The sequence below is a fragment of the Sporothrix schenckii genome, assembly GCF_000961545.1.
Source record: "Sporothrix schenckii 1099-18 chromosome Unknown Cont42, whole genome shotgun sequence".
NCBI classification, from domain to species: domain Eukaryota; kingdom Fungi; phylum Ascomycota; class Sordariomycetes; order Ophiostomatales; family Ophiostomataceae; genus Sporothrix; species Sporothrix schenckii.
In genome coordinates, this window is record NW_015971143.1 from 1,639,353 (window position 1) to 1,663,210 (window position 23,858).

Below are 23,858 nucleotides of genomic sequence, written 5' to 3' on the forward strand. Positions count from 1 at the left end.
TATATATATGTACGTATAATTCCTTCTTCTTTCGTATTACATTAATAATATATACTAATCGTGAGATCTCTCACTATATACGCATTGTTACCGTCCCTGCGCCGCACCCTTGCACCTTCATCGCTTTGAATAGGCGGATAAATTTCTAGCTGGGTCTTTACCTGTTATTCATATAATACGTCGTACATATACGTCGTACATATACGTCGTACATTTACATGTGCATTTGTAACAGCAGGCCGTCTGTGATGTATATGTATATCATGTCATTCTTTCATCATATCGCATCCTCGTCCTGGCCCCAGCCGCATCGTCTCCTGCGTTTCCCTGTAATACGCTACTACATAATGCACCATCTTACATGTGTTACATAAGATATCGAGGATACGAACGTATTTGCACAATAGACTGGCATGGTTTACTATTACTTTCTCACCCTTACAGTACACAGCTACATTGCCTACACATATTCCGCCACCAGTGGCGTACATATGCCGTATGTATAGGATAAAGTGCGCATACTCCGGACTGGCCAGACATATCGTACGTTCTGTAGACCAACCAGATCTCGGCAAGCTGTATATTCGTTTTGCTCTGGCAAGTTCCGTCTGCTGCCCTCTCGTGTTCTAATTGGCTAAAATCGATATTACCAACCCACCTTTCCATGCGCTGTTAACTCTTCCAGTCATGTTTATTTGTCCTTGTTCATATTTTCTTGACGCACTTCCAACCTCGTTGGACCCCAGTCAACGAGTAACGACCGTGGAACGGCTGGAGCATAGTTCAGCTCGAGGAAGCCAACATGGTAAAGCAAGTAGAGTATTGCGAAGCGAAGCTGTCATATATTGACCTAACGTTTCATTTCTTAGCAACCCTACCTCCCTCACCTGCAATATTACCATTTATTTGTACTGGTATAATATGTCGCCTAGTCGTCGTTCTGCCCGGACATCTAGAGTTGGCAGGGGGATGCGTGTGAAGATTATTGATATTCTAGATATCACTCCTAACAGTCTACCTTTACTTTCAATGGTGCAACGAAGTGAAGGGTGTCATAAATCGGACGATAAACTCTTCATTTATTCGACACTGCCCCACGCGCAGTCTGGATGCCCCATACTTTGCGTCCAGGCGCTTGTCTCTTGCACTTTTTGGACAGTGAGCCTTCTATTCCTTCGTGCCAGGAAGCTGTCTTCGTTTCTCTTTTCTCTATTCGGCGTACGTCGGAGGACAACCGATAGCAGCAGCTGCCAAACAACGACTAGACCGTCTCTCTAGCCGGCAGTGGACTAGCTATTGTTGAACATCCCTATAATATACCATTGAATCGGTACGGGACAACATACGACGCAATGCGGAAATCATACAGATCTCAGAGATGGCGGCACATTCAAGGAGCCAAGGCCCTAGCGAGTCCCCGAGTCAAAGCCATGTGAGCTACCCGGTAGCGGAAAACATACGGAAAAAAGAAGGTTGAAAGCGGTTTAACCTCGCCGTCGCAAACCAGCTAACCGATGGGCGTAGCTAGGCCAGTGGCGATGGCCAGGGCCAGCAGTTCGCAATCACGGAGATTGGTACGGAAGAGGAAGGCATAAACTTTTAGTGTCTCCGTCAACAGAGAGATCCGTTCTGGCTTGGCCTTTGTTGAGGCCTCTTACCTGAAAAGGCAAGTATGGTTACGGGGTAGTCAAATGTTGGAGAGGGATACGGTTAATATCGTGATGCAGCGGCATTGGTCAAACTAGGATAGACGGAGCGAAGAAGAGAATGGGCCAAGAAGCCTGAAAAGAAAAGAACAAAGGTACTAAGAAAAAAAGGAACTACTTTCAGCCCATTTCCTGTCATACGAAATGGGGTTCTCAATCCGAGGGAAGGGATACGCAGAAAATGAGGTAAAACGATTTGAAGTGCCTGAACTGCATAATTTCTGGAAGCGCCGAGGGGTGGTGTATCTTACAATGACAGCCCTTTCGCTGCTTTTTCTTCTGTCGATTTCTCCCGAAGTGGACACGGTAGGGGTATATTGCACAAGATGACTGTTTCTAGAAGATTACCACTTTCGGAGTAGCACTCATTAAAGTGGATCTTTCGTCACGGCTTGTCCGATGGGCGGCACTCGGGACACAAACGGTGATAGGGGAGCGTGGTTTGATATCTTACATGCATTGGAAACGGCCGTTGCAAGTATTGCAAGCCTCGTTGTCACACAGAACCATGCACGGGCTGCTCCAAAGCACGACAAGTGACATCGGATTATGGAGTTCCTGTTCAAAGAGAGCCGTCGACGGAGAACTGACTAGCATTGGGCTCCGAATCGTAACAGTTGAAAAATTACGTCCCAAGAAAGGAAACGAAAGAAAACAGAATACACTCCTACAGTCAAGACCTGTCCGGCCCAAAGGGAGACGTCCAGCGACAGGAAACAATCTGAGTTCGTCGTACGAGGGAAAAACATGAGACCTGCACTGTGGTGGAATCAAAAGTGGACTCGACAAGTGCCAGGTGGAGCGTTTAATGGTTGACTTTTTGTTTTCTGTGTGTCACCGCCTGCTGTGCAAGGCCTTGAGCCGCGAAAAGCCTCTTCTGAGCGAGCGAATAACATATGGTGGATTAGGCTCGGCTGTTGGAGACGGCTGCTGCTGGTACTATGCTTCGCACTTCCGAGAGGGCGTCTCCCCCGACCTTTTCTCGAACATCGTGCCATAAAGGATCTGCCAATACAGACGGTGCAATTTAGGCTCACGGCACGCCTTTCTCGACTGGGAAAAGACAATAAACGGCGAGCCGAGACCGAGCTCCGCTGCAACACGGCTGCCCGTCATGTTGTATAGGGCGACGGTTTTATGTCGTTTTGGGCGCTGACTTTCTTAGAGCAGTGCGAATTGGGAAAGTACAAGCACCAGTGGCTATGGTACGTTTTGTGCTAGAATTCGTTCCTTCGTCTAGTGTGGGTATCCCCTTGTCCCATATCGTATCGTACTAAGAATGTATCTAAGTACACTAAAAAACAGGCCCGTATCCGATCCCCTTCCCTTGCTGGCCGGCCGGCTGTTTCCCTATGCTCTTACCATCCCTTGAGCGTAGCAAGCGTATCTATGCTCCTTGCACGTCGTGCACTGATATAAACGCGTTGAATATCCTTGTGAAACGCAAATTTGATCCTCCGATGACGCCAGTCGCAGTGTGCCATGTAGTCAATGCTGTTGGTATCCATCTCCGAAAAGCAGAAATGAAAAAGAGAGAAAGAAGAAAAGAAGCAAAAATAATTAGAACACGTAACATATTCAGAACAAAATGATGACATAAATGCAAAGTGACGTAAGTCAAGGAACTGTTTCTCACAGCCCAGTAAGGTCTAGGTCGCCAGAGAAGCCGCCATTGATGAGTGTGGCGGCAATGCGGTCGCGCTGTAGAGGCATTTCTACAGCCTTGTAATAGGACGGATCAAGGCCGAGTGACAGAAACAGTGCGTTGGTAATGGTATGTACGCCACAGTCCCAGCCATTCGTTTGGCGCGGGGAGTCGTAGTGTTGCACATGCCACTTGTCCGAGAACTTGTCCTTGAGAAGCTCCCTAACCCAGCGCATCACTGTGTCGGTAACTTCGCGTCGGCCAGCACCTTTGTTGCGCAGCGAGTCCATGTGCGTGATCGTAGTGCGGCCGGGCCGCACCACGACCAATGTCCAGTGATTGTGCTCGCAGATGGGAATGAGGATTGTGTCGATCTTAAGGAAGTTGTCCCTTGTCACACCCACACGCTTCATCCAGCGTTCGGTACCAGCAGCGCCTTTGGTGGACAGCGGCTTCCAGAAGAAGGAAGTGAATGCATGGCACTTGGGTGTTTGCATCTTCGGGTTTGTGATGCCTACCTTGCCGTTGATATAATTGGCCAGGTGAAGCAACGAGCCGTTCACAATCTCATCGTTGAGCCACTCTGACTTGCTGACAACAGTCTTAAAGTCGTTGCGTCGGAGAATGGTCCCTTCCGGCGACTTGGCAATGTCTTTGTTTGGGTCGGCGCAGACAGCAGAGTTCACACGGGAGTGCCACGAGTCCGATAGAGACGAAATAACCTGGCGTGCAGGTGGACGCAGCCCAGACCGTTTTGCAATCTCTTCTTCTTCCTTGCGACGGATTTCTGCCTCTCTCTTCAGACGTGCGGCCTCTTGCGTAGCATGCCTCTCTTTGGCAATAGTACGCAACTCGTCTGCCTTTAATTTACTTATCCGAAGTCGCGGCATGAACGTGATGTCATCATCATCGTCTTCTGGGAAGATAGAAGTCCAAGGCAAGCGGCGTTGGTCAGCGAATTCAACACCAGCCGCCGCATTTTCGACATCAGTCTCATCATCTGATGCAACCTCAGTTGTTGCAGGAGATGGCGGCAATGGCACACCAGCGGCGGCTACAGCAGCTGCGTCCGCCGCTTCTTTAGTATTTCCAAAATCGGTGCGTGCCGTCGTCTCTAAGCGGGAGCGCTTGAATTGTCGAGGATCCGGTGTAGCTGTTTTCGCTTTCCGCTTAGCGGGCATCTGATAATCTTTGATAAAGGGTAGTGCATAAAACTTTGTGCGACACGGTTGACCATGGGCACCGGCCTTGTATCTCTGGGATAGCAAAGACCGAGAGGGCGAAATGAGGAGGGGCCCACTGCCATTTGCCAGGCGGCGAGAAGCTTTGAGAGAAGCTGCAGCAGCGCTGACGATTCGCGATCTGCGAAGAGCCTCCTGTGACCGCGCACTCGATGTGCCGTTGCCATATATGCGGCAAACTGGAGGGTTGCGCCATTTGAAGAGAGAAACGCTTGTCTCGGCGCGGCTGCCGAGCCACAGGTTACGCAGCTCTTCCGCTGTGACCGATTCCACTGCTCCGTCATCGTCGTCGAAAAGGTATCCCGGAGGGTGGTTTTGCCGCTCAACTGAAACAAAACTTAGAATGGGCTGTTGGCGGTGGAAAGCTTCCAGGTCGACAAGCAACTTCATGAGGGACAGCTGGGAAATTTGCATGCCTGGGTGGCCCCATTGGTGTGATTCCAAAATGGCAAATGCCAGGAAGTCGCCCACAGCGCAGAGGCCACAACGACTGTCCCAGAACTGCTGTACCGACGTGCTGATCTCGTTGTACAGCACAATGCCTTGGGACTTCATGGTCTCAAAGTTGCCCGGCGCGTAAAGGACGGAAATCCACCGCTCTGTTGCCTCGATGGCTTTTAAAAACTCCACCGAAGCATCTTTCCAGGCCTGCTCCGAGTTTTCACCGGAACGCTGAAACATGAAATTGTGAACAACGGCCGACAAGCGTGTCTCGTGGCGGTTTTCATCGTCAAAGCGCCGCACAACGGGTCGCGGGTAAGGACAGCGGGCAACATGTCCGGCCACGAGGTCGTCTTTCCACGCGCGCAGAAGTGAGGCGATTGCTTCAAATCCGGCAGGAGATATGTGGTCGTGAGGACCGTCACGCCAGATAAGTTCGTAGTCTTGGCTGAAGGGGAGTGGGTCGGGGGCAATGTTCGTGGCAGAAGTAGGCGGTTTTATGCGGTCGACCGTGATTGCGTGGTGTGCTCGATCGGCCGCCACATATCGCGCCTCGGGGTCATCGGTCGGAGTGTTATGCTGCAGTATTCTCTCAGATATAAATGAGAAGCCGTTCCAAAACAGCTCCTTCAAAGTTTCCGGCCGCATGGCGGCCGTCATGGCGCGTAGCCAGCCAAGCAATCTCCGAGCCAAGGCGACGACGTCTCTTCGAATCTGCAACGCGTTGGCTTATCTCCCAGTTTGCGACTCGAAGGCGCGTCAACAAATCTCTTCTGGTCTTGGTATGTCCGCCAGTGCCGTCTTTCTTTGCGCTGATTGCAGGGCTTTTGGGTGTCCGTCGGTTCGGGGAGGGTGAGCTGGGGGTTGGTGATCGCGAAAAAAGCAAGTGAAGCAACTCTCGGGCGAACGTCAAAAAAGTGTCGATGGCCATGCCATAGGTGGCTGATGGTATCCGTGTTCGTGTGTTGAAGCGAGAGGAGTCGCCGCCGATTGCGGTCGAGGGTGAGTGGCGGGCGAACAACGTGCGCTTTGTGGTCGCGATTCTTGGTTGCAGACTTGCACTCCACACAGACCCGTTTCGGCGGCAGCTTCCCTAAATTTTCTTTGATACGGTGCGAAAGACCCGCTGCCAACCTCGCCCCTGCAAGGAGCTTAACGGAGGCCTAGAATAGTCGTTAATTGAGTATGATGATGACTCATCAAGGCAGTCCTCTATTCATATGGTGCACCAAGCATCTCTCTGAACTGCTATTGTTCCCACTGCACTTATACAACAGAACTGCATTGTTGTCGATGAGCCGACGATGAACATACGAATTAGTAGGACTGTTTGACCAAACCTAGCAATTGTTTATATGCCAAGCACTCTTTATAGCGCTCTCAGTCATAATTGCGACTTTCCAAGGAAATGAGAAGAGTACCGTTTGTCCAGAACGATTAAACTTATAAAATGGGATTAAATTAATTTTAAAAATAATCAAGTACATCGGACTACCACACGCTGAACTTACTGCCGAGCGTTGGCCTCAACACAGACTCTTAATCTCTATATTCCGATTTTTGAGTTTACTACATTACATATGTACTTTGGCACACTCTATGATGTGGCTATGCAATACATAAAATAGGACAGCGGATAACAAAATACAACAAGGAGAAAGTAGTTTACAGCTGCGCCGACTCTTGGCCGAGCTTCTTTGTGCAGAATGACCCGAAGTAAGCGTTGAGCGCATCCAATGTGCCGCTGCCCTCTACAAGGCTCGTAACAATACCAACATAGCCGTCAGGTCGGACCACAACAACGCCGCCATGGTCTTCGTCGAAACCCATTTTAACATGTGCCGACGCACGTGCGTCCGGCACACGGTAGCTCCGTCGATCGTCGGCGTAGACGTGATCCCGGTACCGTGTGAGAAGGCCCGGCACATCGCGCGAGATCTCGATATCTTGCCGGCGGCCAGCAAAAATGACGCAGAAAGTATAGAATAGGCTGTGGGGGTTGTGCTTCTCGTGATACGAAACCGTGTCCACGTCCGCTCGTTGGTAGGAGGCGTAGAACGAGTTGCGTTTCCGCATGCCACTCTCAAGGTCTCGGAGAGCGGCCGCCGTAGTCGATGCCTTGCCAGCAAAGATAAAAATACGGAAGGAGCCGTTCATGGGCACCTCCTGTTCAAGATGCACAACGTTGGCGTCCACAACGCGCGTCACATCTGCATTAGTCAAGAGCCGGCCAGGGCGCAGCTTGTTGGCCTCCGGGTCGACAGTTGCCAACTGTGCTGGGTGGTCAGGGGACCAGGTAATCAGACTGGGCTGGTACTTGACGCCGTAGCCGCTTGTGAACTCGCAGCTCTCCTTGAAAACCTGCACAAACGCATTGTCGTGCTGTTCCTCACTGCTCGGGTTCGAAGGAGCCTTGGACTCGGTCGCGGCTTCCACCATGCTGGCGGCTGGGGGCTTCTCAGAGAAGAGCTTGGCGTATTTGTTGTCGAAGGAGAGGAGCGTCTCGGCCACCTCCTTGCGCTCAAACTGGTACGTCTGCAGCAGGCTGCGGTTGGCAAAGCCCTTCTCGACAAGGTGGATTTTCCAGGCGAGGTTCTGGGCGTCGAGGAATGCGGTGTTCATGCCTTGACCAGCTTTCGGCTAGAGCACACTGTTAGTACCAATGAACCGGATGAACATTGTGCACCGATACAATAATAAAACACTCGAGGGATCCGTACACTGTGAGTGTGGCAAGCATCGCCCCCCAAGAAAACGCGATGATCAAGCGTGTAGTTGTCAGAAATACCCTGGCCGATAGGGTAGACCGAGTACCACTCAACCCGCTCCCACTCGATTGAGTATGGCTGCAAAATCTTCTTTGCATGTGCCTGCACTTCCTCCTCGGACGCCGTCTTCCGCGGGTTGAAATCTGAGTCCGTGGAAGAGGCAATCTGAATATACAGTCGGACCATGTTATTTTCACGCGGAATGACCATGATGGAGCCGTCCCGTGAGTGGATGGTGCACTTCATCTGTATTCGAGGAGGGCAGGATTAGCAAGGGCGTCCCATCAGTGTCCAGAACAAACCTTGCACGGAGACTCGCCTTGATGTCCGGGAAGTCGGTCTTAACAACTCCGTCCATGACGCCCCACACATAGGAAATTGGGTCCTTGTGGCGGACCTGGATGCCCAGCTTCTGGCGAATAAATGACCGTGCACCTTCGCCGCCAAACAGATACTTGGCCCGGACGGTCTCCTGCGCAGAGCCATCGACGTGCTCGAGTTGGACCTCAACGGGGTATTCGGGATTCTGTGCCTCGTCGGAGTGGAAGCCTTTGATCGTCCACGGCCGCAAGATGGAAACGTTGTGCTTCTCAAGATCCGATATGAAGACGCGCTCGATGAGTCCTTGGTGAAGAAGGGTTGTGAAAGGGTACCGGGCATCTATGAAGCTGGGGCAGCTGGCCCATGTTCCCGTGCGCTCAATGCCGTCGCCGCTCTTGGGTGGGTCCCAGAAAGCAACCTCATACACGCGAGCTGGCTGGTGAGCCATGATGGCGGGCTTCAGACCCATATTGCGCAGAAGATCGAGAGAACGTGGCTGGATACCATCGGCACGGCCCGTGGGTGTCGGCTCTGGTCGGTTATCAATGTGCCTGATCTTGTAGCCCCATCTTGCGAGAAGAGTTGACAACATCAAGCCAACAGGACCAGCACCCACGATGACTAGGCACGGGCGAGTAGCAAGTTAGCAACCCCAGACCTCAGAATCTACGGGAAGCAACTAGGCTGGCACCGCACGAGCGTGTAAACATACCAATGTCATAGTGCGGCGCAGATTGAGACGTCATATCCGCGTAAAAGTGGTAGGTAAAAGTGGATGCGAAGTTTTGGGATGCTCTGTGTGATGCCTTTCTGCGGGCCTGTACAGTCACAGAAACTTGTAGGTCTAATGGGAGCGGGCGGAAAGTGTCCGTACAGCGCAGTCGTTGGGTGGTGATTCGGTAGGAGAGTAGAGTGTGTACACGAGAAGTGTCCTAAATGTTGGCAGTAGGGTAGTCGGCGGGTGGGAAAGAAGAAACGGGGGATGGGAAACGAGAAATATGTCCCCGTTTATATCATGCGCGCCGCAATACGCTCGTACGGCTTTACAAAAGAAATATCGGACTGGTCAGCTACCGGAAGGGAAAGCTACCCATGCAACCGTCGCAACTTGAACCCGCGATTAAAGCATTGTAAAACAGCGCGAGATATTTGGACAGCGAGAGCCATGGCGAGAGACGATTGTGGAGGAAGCCCCCTTGCTACAGATAGCTAGCCAGTACACGGCAATATCGATCGGTAGTGTATTAACCACTGGGCTGTGATATGACGACGATGTTCTGGCTATGCGGGACCAAACCGACGGATAGTTGGACAATTTCCTTGTGGGGGCTACGACAGGACGGATCGTAGTGGCGCTTCGGGAGATACAGACGGGAGTTGGGTGAGGATAACTGTCTAGACGGTGCAAATAATCACAGAAACTGACTTTGCACGGTGGCGAAGAACAGGGGTTGGGGGGAATTGGGGATATGTGGGGCATATTCTTGAAGAACGCGAGAGCGCCGAAGATTAATACGACCTACGTACTTTCTTCTTAGCGCAGTCTGGTACACAGACAAGAGTCGCTTTTATCGCACGTGTGGCCCCCTTTTCGACAAAATCAACACTATGCGCGTATGACAGCAACCTCAGTTCGGAGAAGATTACGGCAAAGCCACGGCGAAAAAATAGGCACCTAGTGGGTCTGTCCCAAGCCTTATCTACGACACTTTGATGATACCCTTCCGACAGCAGTAGCCGAGCAGAAGCGCATCATGGTTTCCACAGTAGGCTCTGTCCACCGGTCGCCAAGATGCCCACCGCGGGAACCGAGAGCGGCACTGCATCGCAGTCAGCCGCTTAGGAGAACGGCTCACATTTGCAATGCGAGCCGACCTGAAAAGTTGTAGCGTCGTGTCGTATAGTTGGACTCAGGTATCCCCTACTCTTCCGTCTGCGCAGCCATGCCGGAGCATCAAATGGATCGGGGCCAGACTCGGGCCACTTCCGGGACGGCGGTATCTCGAGGTACAGGTCGTGCGTTGTGTGCAGGTCACCTGTTGACGATGAGGATAGTAGAAGCGTAGAAGCCATTGAGACCCCGGACGTGAACATTGTTTTAAGAGACTGTCAAGTGGCGAGGCCCGCAAACAAGTACAGCTGTACTGCCCGCATCGCTCTTTCCACATTTGGAAGGCAATCGCATCTTTTCGCTGTCCTTAGATTTTTGGCATGGCAACAGAACGGCCGACAACAAATAATACAAACGGGAAGTGTAGAAATCCGTCGAGGCCTTGTTCTTGCGCTCTACAATGGACTGCCTTCAAAAATCTTCATTGGCGAAGGAGGTCAGAGAGGATACCTTCGAGGACAGCATCTCAGTCCCCAAGGCAGTCCCATTGAGAAACCTTCTAGAATAGCACATCAATGACTTGTGGTCACGGGGTCACACCACTTGGCTGCTCCTTCCTCGTTGCTGTTCTTGAGAAGCCGAGGCAACCGCGTCTTTATTTTATTCTGCCTTCCCATAAATCAACTCACGACCACAACAGCACTAGGTCTGGATGTCTACATGCAATCTCGCTCAATAATGGCATCCCCTGACACAGAGCCGATGATGGGAAATTTCATCCCGCTGCAGTCGTCAGAGGGCCTCTTCCTTATCCCGCCCAGACGCACGCGCAGCCCTCGCCGTCTGCGTTCGCGATCACCCCGCCGGCACCGACAGGAGCCTGGTGTACACCTACATTTGAGCCTGACAGACTCGCAGATGGACAAATTGACCTCGACGTACGCTCTACCGGACGGTAACTGAATGCGTTGTGGTGGATCTTGTTCGCTAATTTGTATCGCAGCATAGCAGTGGATGACGGGCCCAGGCCGAAAACCCACCGTCGCTCGGATACAACAGACGGCGGTGATATCGGACTCGCTGCCACCCGGCGCCATCAGTCCACCGCGGACGACTTACACCCGCCAGCAGCACCTGTCCCTCTCCCCATTCTTCCAGGCCGCGAAAAGACAACATCGGCTACCTCAGCCGCATTGGAAGAACAGCACCCGGGCATCTCCTTTATCCATCGTACACGTGGCCGGGGCCATAACGACAACCGCCAGGATACTTATGGCTACACAGACTCCATGCTGTATTCGTCACCAACCCATAGCAATGTTAAGGCATCATCCCCCTGTAAGCATTCACCAGCCCAGGACAGCATGTCGACTCCTGGAACCAGCACACACGCAACGATAGAAAGCAGTGGGAAGGCGCGCAGCTTTGAGCTCGGCCCTGCAGCTTACTATCGTGGCGAAAGTGGTACCAACCTCCAGGCTGCGCCCCAGAATCAGCGGCAGATTCCGGAAGAGCCCGATATGACAGACGCCTCGTCGTCCATCTACTCCATGGACGACCTAATCAAAGCCATCCCGCATATCCACCCTCTCTATGTCAAACGAATCGCCGAGATGGGGCCCCCTAACAGGTCACCTGGACTGTCGCCCCAGCATCCGTCCAACACGCTTCAGGAGTATACTGCCTAGGCAGCAGTGTCTCCGATGTCCGTGTCTGAGCAGTTTGTAGGTGGAGATGGTGTGATTAGCACACCGATTGCTACGGGGGTTGGTACTGGTGAGAAAGCTGAGGTTATCGGGCATCGTACAGCGGATGCAAAGCCGAGCGGCGAATATGCTTCTATTCTTGCTGATACCCCTTTGCAAGCAGATGAGGCTGGTGTTGCGTCACGTGGAATGTATTCACCTTTAACGAGTCTCTGCAACGAGCCTCGGTTCGCGACAATGCGAAGGGGACACAAGGTCATGGTTGGCCAGAACGGGTGGCTTGAACGCCCAGGCAGCATCGCTAAGAAGCCGGAGCAACCTAAAAAAGCAGGCTTTTTTGACTCACTGAAGCGCATTGCGAAAGAAGTTGTACGTTGCGAGATTAAAACGCGCTGGTGCGATAGAATCAATGCTAATATCGTCCAAATAGGCCGATGCAACAGAAATGAAGTCTTCCCGCAGGGTGAAAGGTGGCGAGCGCGGACGTGCCTCTTCTCGTGTACGGATTTCCCTTGACCCACGTGAACAGAGCCTCTTATACTGTGAGCTCGAGTTCCTTTTGACGTCAGCACTGGACTGCTATATCAACAGCCAGTTCAACGCTGGGCGACTAGACGCCGATAAGTACAAAAAGGTTGTCGATGCCTGGCACCAAAAGGGCCGCCCAAAGGTCGTAGGCTTTCGCTACGATCTTGAGACTCAATTGGATCTTGTGTTTCTTCATATGAAGGACTTCCGGTTTTATGGCGACCGCGCTAGCGTACCGGCAGCGATCTCGGGAATCCTAGAGGCCATGCGAGTGAATGCGCGCGCATTGAGAGTTCGCACGTTTTGTCAGCCAGACTCGGTCATGGCCAAGCAACTGCTAGACTCGCAAAGCCTTCTGAATCTTCTCGGCAGCGCTGAGCAGCGCCAGATTCAGCTTGCTGAGGTCGTGCAATTTTTCAAAATTGTCCTTGAGCGTGAACACAAATTGCAGCGCACCGAAGAGGTTCGTGGGTTACCCCAGTAATTCACAGCCAAGACCCTTCCACTGGTACCAGAGGGCCACGGGGCCGCTCAAGTCACACTCGAGGCCGCTGATCTTCGTCGTGCCGTGGTTTTGATTTTGAATTTGGCCGTAGGGAGCCGATCGTTCACTTGAGTCGGTATTCCTACATATGAGCGAAGGAAAGAATGGGGAATTGCCAACAAATGGCCGGGTGTATGGAGTACTGATGTTACGCGAATATAATATGTGCTTGGTGATACCAGGCCAGGGGCGGGAGAGGTAGGCTCGCGATACTTCGGAGAATTTGCAATAGTTTACGGCGGTGGAGATGCCGGAGTTCGTAACTTTGTTTTCAATGTTCGGTGGTTGTCGGCACTACGTCTCTTGTACTTTTTTGTTATTGTTTACGAGGTGAAATTTACTTGACTTCCCCTCACCCCCAACAAAAGAAAATATGATTAAATGAACGAGACGCAAAATAAGACGTGAAATTGTTTTCATAAACGCGAACTGAAAGCCGGAACAGTTAAAATAGGCATCGAAATCATAATCGTCAAAGCAGCTTCCGCAACACAAAGGAATAAACATGAGCTAATCATAAGCCCTGAACACGGCCATGTTGGTTTCCGCATCACCGACGGTCGTCCCTGTCATCATAGGACCTCGACGAGTTGTAATAGGAATCAGCGGTTCCGCCGTGTTGGGGACGCTGAACGCGAGTGCGGCTATTGCTGCGACTGCGGCTTAGGCTGGCACTCGGACTGCGGCTGATGACAAGGTTGCGCTCGCGGTTATTGCGCCGTCCACGTCGACCGCCGCTCTCGTAGTCATCATCGCTGTCATCATCGCCCCGGCTGCTACGGGCGTGGCTGTGGGGACGGTCACTGATACCTCTGCTGGTGCCACCGCCGTGATATCCGAACTCCTGCGGTCTGTGGTCGCGGTCCCAGTCATGGTCATCCTTGTCGCGCTCTTGCCGGCGGTGTTCGACACGCTTCTCAATCGCATTGGCGCCGAGGCCGCCAACGGCCGCACCCACAATGGTCGAAATCAGCGTGGCCTTCTGGTGGTCACGCGAGCTGTGGTGACGGTGGTCACGTTTGTCGCGTGCACGCGATGCGGCCTCGGAGGCTTCGTGGGCGGCAAACCCGCCGACGATGGCACCAAGGACGCCGACACCAATGCCAGACTTGGAAGTGCTAAACGTTTTGTCGGCGGCATGCTTCACTTTCTCAAGTGGGCTGTGCGAGCCTTCGCGGAATCGGTCTGGCGACGGTGAGCGGTCACTACGATCGCTGCCGCGCCGCGAGAGCTCAGAGCGCCCAGTCGACAAAACTGGGGGTTGCGACCGGGGACGATGCCGTGTTGGTGGCACTTGGAGGGAGCCGTGGCGGCCAAAGTCTGAATCCGACGCATTGGGAGGAGGAGGAAACACGGGCACATTTGGGTCGTACGGCAGGCGGCCACCACCTGGGGCATTGGTCAAGTACATAGGCGGAAGCCCGGCTGAGTCAGAGTAGTCATCTTCCGGCGGCAGGTCATGGTGATGGCGCCCACGGCCGTGAGAAGAGCTAGGGCGTCTTCGGAAACCGTCGTCGTCGTCGTAGTAGCGTGACATGATAGTGGTAAGAAGACCCGAGGATGTAGCCCCAGGATTCAACACTCGCACTGTGGTGGGGCTGAGGGGACGAAATGGGTACTAAGAGGGGTGTGTTTTGGGCCGTCTGGAGATATTTGGGGTTGGTGATGTATCGGGGATAATACAAGAGAGAAAGGGAATGGGAAGAAAACAGGCTGGTCATTAGGTTGGCAGAGGCACGAGGCTGACCTGTTAAATATGAAAACCAAAGCCAGTTGTTGATCAGGCGGCTCTTTAGGATTTGGAAAAGGGAGCTTATGCAGAGGCACCAGCTTCGGGCAATAAAATGTTGCTGTGCCTCGTGGCGCAAGGGAAGACAGGAGCGTTTCTTCTGAAAGCTAGAGGCGGAGGACCAATAACAGAGGAGCCAGGGACGTGGGCCGCACGAAATGGAAGCGTTGTTTGTTGCACGGGGCTGTGAAATGCATATCCTAACCTCCCAATAAACGACCCGAGTAGCATGGTCTAGAAAGTTTTCATGTAATCTCACATAGAGACGGGATGGTGGTTACGAAGTACAGGTGGGGAAAAAAGAGTGTCCCAGAGGATTCAAAAGAGGCGGCTGACGGGATCCCCGGACGAAGGAAGTGATGTGTTTTCGACTGCACAAGAAAACAAACCTAAATGAGGCTGGGCAAGGGATACGGAGTTTGCGAATTACACGTCAAGAGGAGGGCTTGAGGGACTATGAAGGCAACGTGGGGAAGACGAGCCTAGAAGAATAGAAGCTTATTGACGCTCGAGATCCAGGGTGTTTCCAGTGGCCAACCGCTGACAGCGGTATGGGGGTTGGCGCGACCAGATGCCGTGTATTGTACTATGAAAGTTGTTGTATGCGAAGGGGGAGGAAGATATTACGACGCATGCGAAAGCCGTCTCTGACAGGGCCTCGGACTGTGTGCTCCCAGACCACTTCGTAGTCAAGACAGTAGACAATAGGGCGGGGCCAGAAAGTGATGTTACATTACTTACAGGCCGCTGTCAGCAGGCCTGCATGTGTTGCCAAGGCGGCTGTGCAGTGCAGCCCAGCACTTTGAGTCAGGAAGCACAAAAAATAGTTGCCCACTTGCTGCTAAGCTTGAGTAGGCCACATGACATTTGCCTGCACGTTTCGTTTGTCAAAGGCATTGAATCCGTTGAGCTTTACTTAGTGCCGATAACGGAAAAATAATGCCGTCCCAAAGCGGCAGCATAATAAGGTGTCACCTCGAGGTTTTCCTTAATGCGGTCTGGATGCGATGCGCCTCCGGTTGTCATCCGCTGTTGATGCGTCGGCAGGCGGCGACGGTCAGAGGTCGTTATTCCGTGAATCCGCGTCCGGCGTGGCGGTAAAGCATCGGCTGCGGCCACTTGCCGAGACTTAGCCGCGTACTAAAAGCACAACATCAACACGTAGTGTGGACGCGTACCGATCTGTGCTCCAGCAATTGGCCGACATAGGTCATCACGGGATTTTTCACGTGAAACTCTTCGTATCCGCACACGTCACGCCATTGCATCAACGGACGGCCGCGCCGGCGGTAGAACCTCGGAAAATGATCTTCTTTGGCGATGCTCTTAGTATCTCCACTAGACCAGTTGTGACCTAATTTGGCACCTCCGCCTCGCGCAGCATGACACTCGCAGAGATTTTACGCGAATGTAAGCTGCATGTTGCCCAGATTGCCACGCACACACAAATTTGACGCCTTGCTGCTCCAAACCAATGCATTTATTTTCAACATACCGGCAACGCCAAACCACGACAATGCGGATGCAGACGTCAATGCATGGACATCGTGGAACCATTAGAGGGCCGTCACCAAGCAGCTCGCCGAATCTTATCCGTTTATCGGACTTTACACACACATACATATACGTCCGGCGTCAGTCCTTCATCTAAAGAGAAGCCTCCTGTGGTTCAGTCGAGATACTGTTTACTGCAAATGACTCTGCTGTTTGCTTTTGAACCCATGCTTCGGACATCTCAAAGAACACCGACTACACCACGGACGGCAGACAAAGTAAGCGATGACAACCGCCCCCGAACTTGCGGCAACTGCAGGACAGAAGCAGTTGGCTAGGGCACTGCATTCGGAGGTCGACGAAAAGCACGGCGTCGAATTTGATCCGTCAGGATCGCGGCTACCTTCACCACCACCATCGCATCGTTTGACACCACAGGCGGATGCTCTTGAAGAAGCTACGGTGGCGGCGGCCTCACCGGCTTCGCTAGCCTCTCCTCCCCCGGAGCCCTTGCAGAGATGGAACGAGTCGAGGACAACAATTTTACGATATTGTTTCACCCTCTATGCGTTTACGGTCATGGGCATGAACGACGGCGCTGTCGGCGTAAGCAACCACATTCCTCTCTGACAAACCAGGTTGCTCCTCTGGCCAACCAGACTCAGGACTGCAGTACTCCGTACTAATCTAATACTCTGTTGATCAGGCACTGCTTCCTTATGTATGTTCTCATTACACACCAGCCCAGCGAATCTGGCGCCTGTTTGCCCGGCCTCTTATTGAAACCACATGTAATACCTTCTAGGCACGTTCCCTTATACTAACTTGCACCCCTCCCCACTAGATTGAATCGTATTACGATGTGTCCTACACAGTCATATCATGTGTTTTCCTGGCCTCTTTCGCAGGATATCTCTTTGCAGCCCTGGCCAACAACCACATCCATCACCGTTTCGGCCAGTTTGGTGTCGCCATTCTTGGCTCTTTCGGCCGTCTGGCCGGCTACCTCCCCATGATGTTCCACCCGCCATTCCCTGTTTTACCCGTCATCATGATCTTTCCAGGGCTCGGGAACGGAGTCGAAGACAGCGGCTGGAATGCGTGGGTCGGTAACATGGAAAATGCCAACGAGCTTCTCGGCTTTCTGCACGGCGCCTACGGCCTTGGTGCCACCATATCGCCTCTCATCGCGACCGCCATGGTAACCAAGGCCAGTCTGCCGTGGTACACGTTCTACTACCTCATGGTAGGTTTGTCAGGTCTTGGAATTGCCCTTGGCGCTATGGCATTTTGGGGTGCAACGGGCCAAATTCATCGCGAATCCCACAAATCAACGACAGGACAGCAACGCACTACAACGAGGCGCGTGTTGCGCGAGCCCATCACCTGGCTCATGGCCATATTCTTACTTGGTTATGTCGGCGTAGAGGTCAGCTTGGGAGGTTGGATCACCACCTTTATGCTCAACGATCGCCACGCTGAAAATTTTGCTGCCGGTCTATCGGTGACGGGCTTTTGGCTCGGCATCACTGTTGGGCGGCTGGTCCTTGGTTTCGTCACAGGTCGCATTGGCGAAAAACTGGCTATCACCGTATACCTGCTTTCATCGATTGGTTTGCAGCTACTCTACTGGCTCGTGCCGTCGTTCATTGCGTCGGCCATCTTTGTCAGTTTCCTTGGGGTTTTCCTTGGGCCACTATTTCCTGCCGCTGTTGTGGCTGCCACCAAACTTTTGCCACACGATTTCCATGTTTCGGCAATTGGTTTCGCCGCTGCATTTGGAAGCGGCGGTGGCGCTCTCTTCCCATTCGCAGTCGGTGCCATCGCACAAAGCAAAGGTGTCGAGGTTCTCCAGCCCATTGTTGTCGCCATCCTTGGGTTCATCCTTATCACTTGGTGCTTCCTTCCGGGTGGGTACAAGCGAGGTGGACTGGAGAATGCTAAAGAAAATCACGAGAGCATCGGAAATGATGTCGTCGTGGCCTACCGGTGGGTGACGAGCAAGCGCACAGCAGTGAAAACCCCACTGTCGCTGCCAACTTCTGTCAATACGGCCTCGCCAGCTGAGATGGCAACCATCAGCTCCTAAGCACTATTCCGGGAGTGCTATTCGGTTGCAATTTGCAGCAATTCGTCGGCAAGACGTTGCAAATAAAATCGTTTTGTGTCACGTGGAAGGTCTCTGAAAGTACCCGACATCCGGCAAATATCCTGTCGAGCCTTTTCATAGGCAGCAAGATCTCGATTTCCATACACATCTCTTCCTGACGAGTATCCTTTGTCGAGATCTCGAAAGAAAACATTAACGGCGACGCTGCTGGTGGAAATAGGCGTTGCCGTATGCAACCACAGCTGAGGGAGAAACAGGACGTCTCCGGGTTTTAAAATGGCTTCATGAATGCTGCACTGGGGCATGGAGGATGAAGCCAGCGCCAAAAACACGTCAATACTAGAGCTTGATGAGCCGGGTGCAAAGCCAAGTCGTGTGACATCGGAAGGCGGGAATAGGTAAAATCGCTTGGTGCCTTGAACCTGGCAGTAAATATTTGCCAGTACCTATTTTTTGTAATGTTAATAACAGAGCAGTACAGTAGCGACATCAACCAGAATTAGTATATTGAGTCTCATCCCCGTCATTTTGTCATGTATACTCCCCATACATGCTCAACCGGCTGCCAGAATAGATGCCTTTGAGGCCAGGCGAAGGAGAAAGCTTACATCATAATGTAGCCACATATTGACTTGGCCAGAGATCCGTAAGACTGAGCTGAAGAGCCGTTTTTCGACGAAGCCCAACTGTGGAGGAAGAACGAAATCTTTTGCAATCGTAGGGAAATCAGTGTCGAGTTTTGACGGGGTGCCAAAAGGCTTATCCGCTGACAGAGCTCGCAAATACCACTTTTTTCCATCTTGCACACCATGAGCAAACTCCTTGAATGTTTGCGTTTTGTACTGAAAATTCTTGGATAAAAAGTCCATGGATTGATCCGTCGATTCATGAACGACGACCTATAAAAAAAAAATTAAGGTAAAGCATATTAGCCATGGGTCTTCGGAGACTAGGTTTCATGAGTATAAGGAATATATCTTACCTTTCGTTTGGGGCCCACTCGTTCAGCCAGGTAGCTCAGGCTCCATTCAGTGAGACACCGCCCGAGATCGAGACGCTCAAAGACTACCGGCCGACCACCTTGAAGTATATTACTAAATTGCTCCGCTGAATTTAGTTCTATTCGAGGGATGCTGGAGATCGACGAGGTGTCCGTATAATGCACCGGTGACTCGCCGCAAATTGTTGATATCTCGTTTGTGATCGTCAGCGTCTTGAAAAACCTCCACACAGGTCGTTCACAGGTCGAACCGTTAAACGAAGAGGGCGTGCGTATATCAAAAGTGTACACCCCACGAGGCCACCTAGGCTCCGTATTGAAGCAAGACGTGCCGCCTGTAATGATAGTGATCTGTGAGCCATCGACTGCGACGATAGAGGCTCCCACAAAGAAAGGTCTGGGGCTCTCCGGACCAAGTCCATGTGCAATGTTCAGGCATTCGTAAGTCTCGTCTTCCTCTCCGCAGGAACGGAATCGTACAATTTCTTCTTTTGGTGGTATTGCTCCTGTCGTGCCTACACCACCGACAATGAAAACCCAGTCACCAACACGAGTGCTTAAGGCAGCATATCTGGCAAGAAGCTGTGTCTGCCAGCGGCTGGCTATAGGCTCAAATTTAATTGTGGATTCTGTAACTTTCGATACATCCAATAACCACTTAAATGCTTCACTGGAGACGACTCCGTCGCTGGCCATTCCTCCGGCCAGAATGCCCCGAAACAAGGAGAGATTCGTGCCCAGTGCACCAGTGCACGATAGAATGCAGCAGGAAACAGCTGGGGGTTGCAGGGTCCCCTTCACTGAACAGCGCACCCAACCTACGGTTGGGTGGTACACGAGGAGGTCAGAGTTGCCTGTCGTGGAGTCGAGCTTTCCGCCGGCTATCAGCACCAGTTTCGAATTCCCCAAGCGTTCAGCTGTGTGTCGAAACAGAGGAAATGGGAGGCAGTGCGTCTCGATCCACCGATTTGCGTCCTTCTTGAACACCCAGCAATCGTGAAATGGTGTAGCTGACGAGCCTTTACCGCCAACAAGAAGATAGCCGTAATCTCCGAGGTCTGTAAGGGTAAAATGGGATCGGCCCGCAGGTCCTCCTTGGGGTAAAGTAATGCGTGGCGACCTATCCAAGTTGGCGCTTTTGCTGTATAGGTCGCACGATCGGAGTTGACCTTCTTTTGCATAGCCAAACATATTGACTAAAACCTGTTCGCCCATAATGGTTTGGAGTATCATCGAGGCACCGAATCGTCTGGGAGACACGTCTCTTGTGTCGAGAGTATAGGAGACTGTGGCGTCGAAGGAAGACTTGATAAACTGCTCTCTGCAAATATCCGTGGCCTGGCTTTGTTGCAAGAACGTGTCTGGGCATAGAGTAGCGACATGTGCGTGAAGAACACAATAGTGGCTCGTAAGATAAACAAATTCTTCCCAGTTATCAAAAGCCTCGACCGTGTCAAGTTCTCGCCTTTGCAAGGGGGGCATGTACAGAGGATCCGACCATGCACACCACCAGGATCGGGCCTTGGCGTAGGCCCAACCGAGAGCTTTGAAGCGCCCCTGTTGACTGTTGGTAGTTGGATAACGTTCCACGCTCTTGGCTATTTTGTCTTTGGCCAAATTCTGAAGTATCGCCTGAGCGAACGGAGACGAGGGTCCGTCTGGGAAAATATGTTCAAGGAGGCAAAACTCGGCGTCACCAATGGCACCCGTCCAGCGTATGAGTGCATCAACAGCGTCAACCTCCATATGGACCATGGGCACCTCTGCAACAAAAAGAAATTCACTTCCATCGATATCAAGGACTCGTGAAAGGGCTTGGCCAATCTCAGACAAATCGTTCAAGTCGGAGGCAATTTGGCAGTATTGGTCGCTCTTAAGTAGAATGTGGGAGTCCTGAGGGAACTCCAGGGACGTCAGGGGCGCTAACAGCTCTGGGGTCTGCTTCACAATATCGCATTTTGACACCATTGTCTCTAGAGAGTCGATATCGACAAATGTGACGAATGAGCAGTGTCCAGAATGGCGGGCTAAGGAGCGCCATGGAAGGGGGTCACTGGATTTAGGTTAGCAAAAGCAGCAAGGTATGATGTATGGGCGTTTTGATGGAAGAATGGACGTAGAACAATATCTAACTTTCCACAACCAAGATTCACAATGACTTTTGGTTTCCGCAATGGCCGTGCCAGAAACCGACTGATCGTGGTATCGACCAGGCGCATCCGCAGATAATAGAGGCGGTTTATCAACGTAGAGCGTCTTTGGAACCTCTTCACAAAGAAGCGGAAGTATTGAATTTCGTTAGGGAAGTATAGGCGCTCAACATTCCGCTTAGAAACAAGGTCGAACGCATTTTTCTTAAGGACAGTATGCCAATACGATGTCAGCAAGGCAGGCTCTGGTTTAGGTAGAAAAAGAAAGAAAAAGGAAGGACATGACAGCGTTTCTTACATCCATTGTGCTAACTTGCCTTTTAAGACAAGGTTTCTGATAGTTTCTAGTAGTCTGTTGTTTTTAGAATTGTGACTGCAAAGGTGGTAGTTTCTTCTTCCGTCTTTTTTTGACTAAATTGTGCGTATACAGTTTCTGCTGTCTCTGTTCCAGTTTCTTGTTTGAGAATACTTCAGACGATATTTGGTCCTGACGGGTGGCCTTGCCGATGGAGGAGGTGGTCTCCTCACGTGCGCCTTCTATTTCGGCCAGTTAACTGGCACAGCGTATATACGGTCTTCCGCTAAGTCCCACCTGTAGCTCATTTATGAGCCCCGCAGCCAGCCTTCCCAATTCTAATGGTGCATTACATCCATAGCATCGCCCTGAAGTTCGTTTTCTCGACAATACTAAGCTCTGGCACATCTTCCGTCTTCACCGCGGGCAACCTTGTGATATTGTTATCAACCAAAACCCCATACAGCTCCGGTCCCCTTTATTGTGCCACTCTTCGTTTATTGCGGCGTCTTTGCCGTCGCAAACAGGCATCGCCCCTTTCGGCCAAAATGTCCGTCCCCGCGCTCAACTTTGTGACGTTCAACCAGGACCACAGCTGCCTGGCCGTGGGCACATCCAAGGGCTTCCGCATCTACCACACCGATCCCTTCTCGAAAATATTCAGCAGTGATGACGGTAGTGTGTCCATCATCGAAATGCTCTTTTCGACGTCACTCGTGGCCATGGTTCTGTCACCTCGGCATTTGGTGATTCAGAACACTAAAGTGAGTTATCTAACCTTTGGAGAAAAGATTATATAGCTGGTCCGTCTCTGACATGACACAGCGCGCCTCCGTCATATGCGAGCTTACATTTCCGTCTGCCGTTCTCGCCGTGCGGCTTAATCGGAAACGTCTCGCCGTCGTTCTTGAAGACGAGATTTACCTCTACGACATAGCGAACATGAGCCTCTTGTACACCATCGCAACATCTCCAAACCCCAGTGCCATATGTTGCCTTTCTCCATCCTCTGACAACTGCTATATCGCATACCCTCTACCCAATCCCCGCGAGGACCGCGACGAGAAACGTCCTTCTCATGCTCCGCCACTGTCGTCTTATATTGCTCCGACATCTGGCGAGGTCCTCATCTTCGACGCAATCACGCTTAAGGCCGTCAATGTCATTGAGGCTCATCGTTCACCCTTGTCCTGCATTGCAATCAACGGCGACGGCACATTGTTGGCGACAGCGTCTGAGACTGGTACCATCATCCGCGTATTCAGCGTCCCCAAGGGCCAGAAACTCTACCAGTTTCGCCGTGGCACATACCCGTCCACGATATACAGCATGTCCTTTAACCAGGACTCTTCCCTGTTGTGTGTTTCCTCAACGTCGGACACCGTTCATATTTTCCGCCTTGGGGGCCCACAAGGTGCCCTAGGCGACGGCCTAGGAGGCGCACCCACCGGCGCAGCGGCTTATGCTGGTGTCACGGATTTTGGCTCATCACAACAAGGCCTCTGGGGCCGTCCGCGCAGCCACGACAGTTTTAACGAATCTCCCAGCAGTACTGCCGGCTCGCCGCAGAACGAGTCCTCCGATGTAGCTGGCAGCAGTGCCAACCGAGATGGAACCGTATCCGGACAAAGACGACAAAGCGGCTCGTTTGGAAGCATGTTACGAAGATCGTCCCAAATCATGGGCCGTAGCGTTGCGGGAGTCGTCGGTTCCTACCTTCCACAGACAGTAACTGAAATTTGGGAGCCACTACGAGACTTTGCGTTTATCAAAATCCCACGGTCTGGTGCAATAGCCACTCCATCCAAGGCGACTCCGTCAGGAACTTCTTCCAACACCGGCGCTGGGAGCTTGAACTATTCTGGTGGGCCACTACGAAGCGTGGTGGCGATGAGCAGCAACAGCCCCCAGGTTATGGTTGTCACAAGCGACGGGGGATTCAATGTTTTCAATATCAATATGGAAACCGGCGGTGAAGGATATTTAGCTGACCATTTCTCGTAAGTGAACTGGACACACACGAAACAACGTGCCCAAGTTGACGTGCTAACTATCTACCGTTAGAATTTTGGACCGGGACGATAAGCTTGAGGCATCTGCCTATAGCGCATAACTTTTGGATGGAGTGCTTCCTCGTCCTGGAATTACGAATGCATATTCAGTTGGAGTTCGTTTGCTTGTTAAAGTAACTGCTTTTCATTTTCATCCTTTTTATACGCCTTTTCACCTTGCTTCTCTTTATTTCTCTCCCGTCCCAGGCATTTCTGTTATTTTACCCCCAGTTACTCT

The 23,858-nt window shown here is 51.9% G+C and overlaps 9 protein-coding genes across 9 annotated transcripts; 5 read left to right on the plus strand and 4 right to left on the minus strand.

Annotated features, from left to right (window-relative positions):
* Positions 1 to 3,338: 3,338 nt before the first annotated feature.
* On the minus strand, positions 3,339 to 5,693 carry SPSK_01496 (uncharacterized protein; the record flags this gene model as incomplete). The annotated part of the gene is made up of 1 exon (XM_016728407.1): positions 3,339 to 5,693. The coding sequence occupies one exon, from the start codon at positions 5,691 to 5,693 to the stop codon at positions 3,339 to 3,341; it is 2,355 nt and encodes a 784-aa protein (XP_016590058.1).
* A 1,005-nt stretch (positions 5,694 to 6,698) lies between these two features.
* Positions 6,699 to 7,987, minus strand: SPSK_01764 (uncharacterized protein; the record flags this gene model as incomplete). Its single annotated transcript, XM_016728669.1, has 2 exons — positions 6,699 to 7,673; positions 7,754 to 7,987. 2 exons carry the CDS (start codon positions 7,985 to 7,987, stop codon positions 6,699 to 6,701), a joined length of 1,209 nt encoding a protein of 402 aa, XP_016590059.1.
* Positions 7,988 to 7,994: 7 nt separating this feature from the next.
* SPSK_01892 (uncharacterized protein) lies at positions 7,995 to 8,868 on the minus strand (the record flags this gene model as incomplete). Its single annotated transcript, XM_016728791.1, has 2 exons — positions 7,995 to 8,743; positions 8,835 to 8,868. The coding sequence occupies 2 exons, from the start codon at positions 8,866 to 8,868 to the stop codon at positions 7,995 to 7,997; spliced, it is 783 nt and encodes a 260-aa protein (XP_016590060.1).
* A 1,823-nt stretch (positions 8,869 to 10,691) lies between these two features.
* Positions 10,692 to 11,641, plus strand: SPSK_01870 (uncharacterized protein; the record flags this gene model as incomplete). Its single annotated transcript, XM_016728769.1, has 2 exons — positions 10,692 to 10,891; positions 10,957 to 11,641. 2 exons carry the CDS (start codon positions 10,692 to 10,694, stop codon positions 11,639 to 11,641), a joined length of 885 nt encoding a protein of 294 aa, XP_016590061.1.
* Positions 11,642 to 11,656: 15 nt separating this feature from the next.
* Positions 11,657 to 12,671, plus strand: SPSK_01851 (uncharacterized protein; the record flags this gene model as incomplete). The annotated part of the gene is made up of 2 exons (XM_016728750.1): positions 11,657 to 12,028; positions 12,090 to 12,671. 2 exons carry the CDS (start codon positions 11,657 to 11,659, stop codon positions 12,669 to 12,671), a joined length of 954 nt encoding a protein of 317 aa, XP_016590062.1.
* Positions 12,672 to 13,281: 610 nt separating this feature from the next.
* On the minus strand, positions 13,282 to 14,268 carry SPSK_01860 (uncharacterized protein; the record flags this gene model as incomplete). Its single annotated transcript, XM_016728759.1, has 1 exon — positions 13,282 to 14,268. The coding sequence occupies one exon, from the start codon at positions 14,266 to 14,268 to the stop codon at positions 13,282 to 13,284; it is 987 nt and encodes a 328-aa protein (XP_016590063.1).
* Positions 14,269 to 16,299: 2,031 nt separating this feature from the next.
* Positions 16,300 to 18,103, plus strand: SPSK_01602 (MFS transporter; the record flags this gene model as incomplete). The annotated part of the gene is made up of 3 exons (XM_016728511.1): positions 16,300 to 16,620; positions 16,721 to 16,735; positions 16,859 to 18,103. The coding sequence occupies 3 exons, from the start codon at positions 16,300 to 16,302 to the stop codon at positions 18,101 to 18,103; spliced, it is 1,581 nt and encodes a 526-aa protein (XP_016590064.1).
* Positions 18,104 to 20,504: 2,401 nt separating this feature from the next.
* SPSK_02034 (uncharacterized protein) lies at positions 20,505 to 20,933 on the plus strand (the record flags this gene model as incomplete). Its single annotated transcript, XM_016728931.1, has 2 exons — positions 20,505 to 20,532; positions 20,557 to 20,933. The coding sequence occupies 2 exons, from the start codon at positions 20,505 to 20,507 to the stop codon at positions 20,931 to 20,933; spliced, it is 405 nt and encodes a 134-aa protein (XP_016590065.1).
* A 1,184-nt stretch (positions 20,934 to 22,117) lies between these two features.
* SPSK_01676 (uncharacterized protein) lies at positions 22,118 to 23,682 on the plus strand (the record flags this gene model as incomplete). The annotated part of the gene is made up of 3 exons (XM_016728583.1): positions 22,118 to 22,333; positions 22,395 to 23,569; positions 23,634 to 23,682. The coding sequence occupies 3 exons, from the start codon at positions 22,118 to 22,120 to the stop codon at positions 23,680 to 23,682; spliced, it is 1,440 nt and encodes a 479-aa protein (XP_016590066.1).
* Between the last annotated feature and the right edge of the window lie 176 nt (positions 23,683 to 23,858).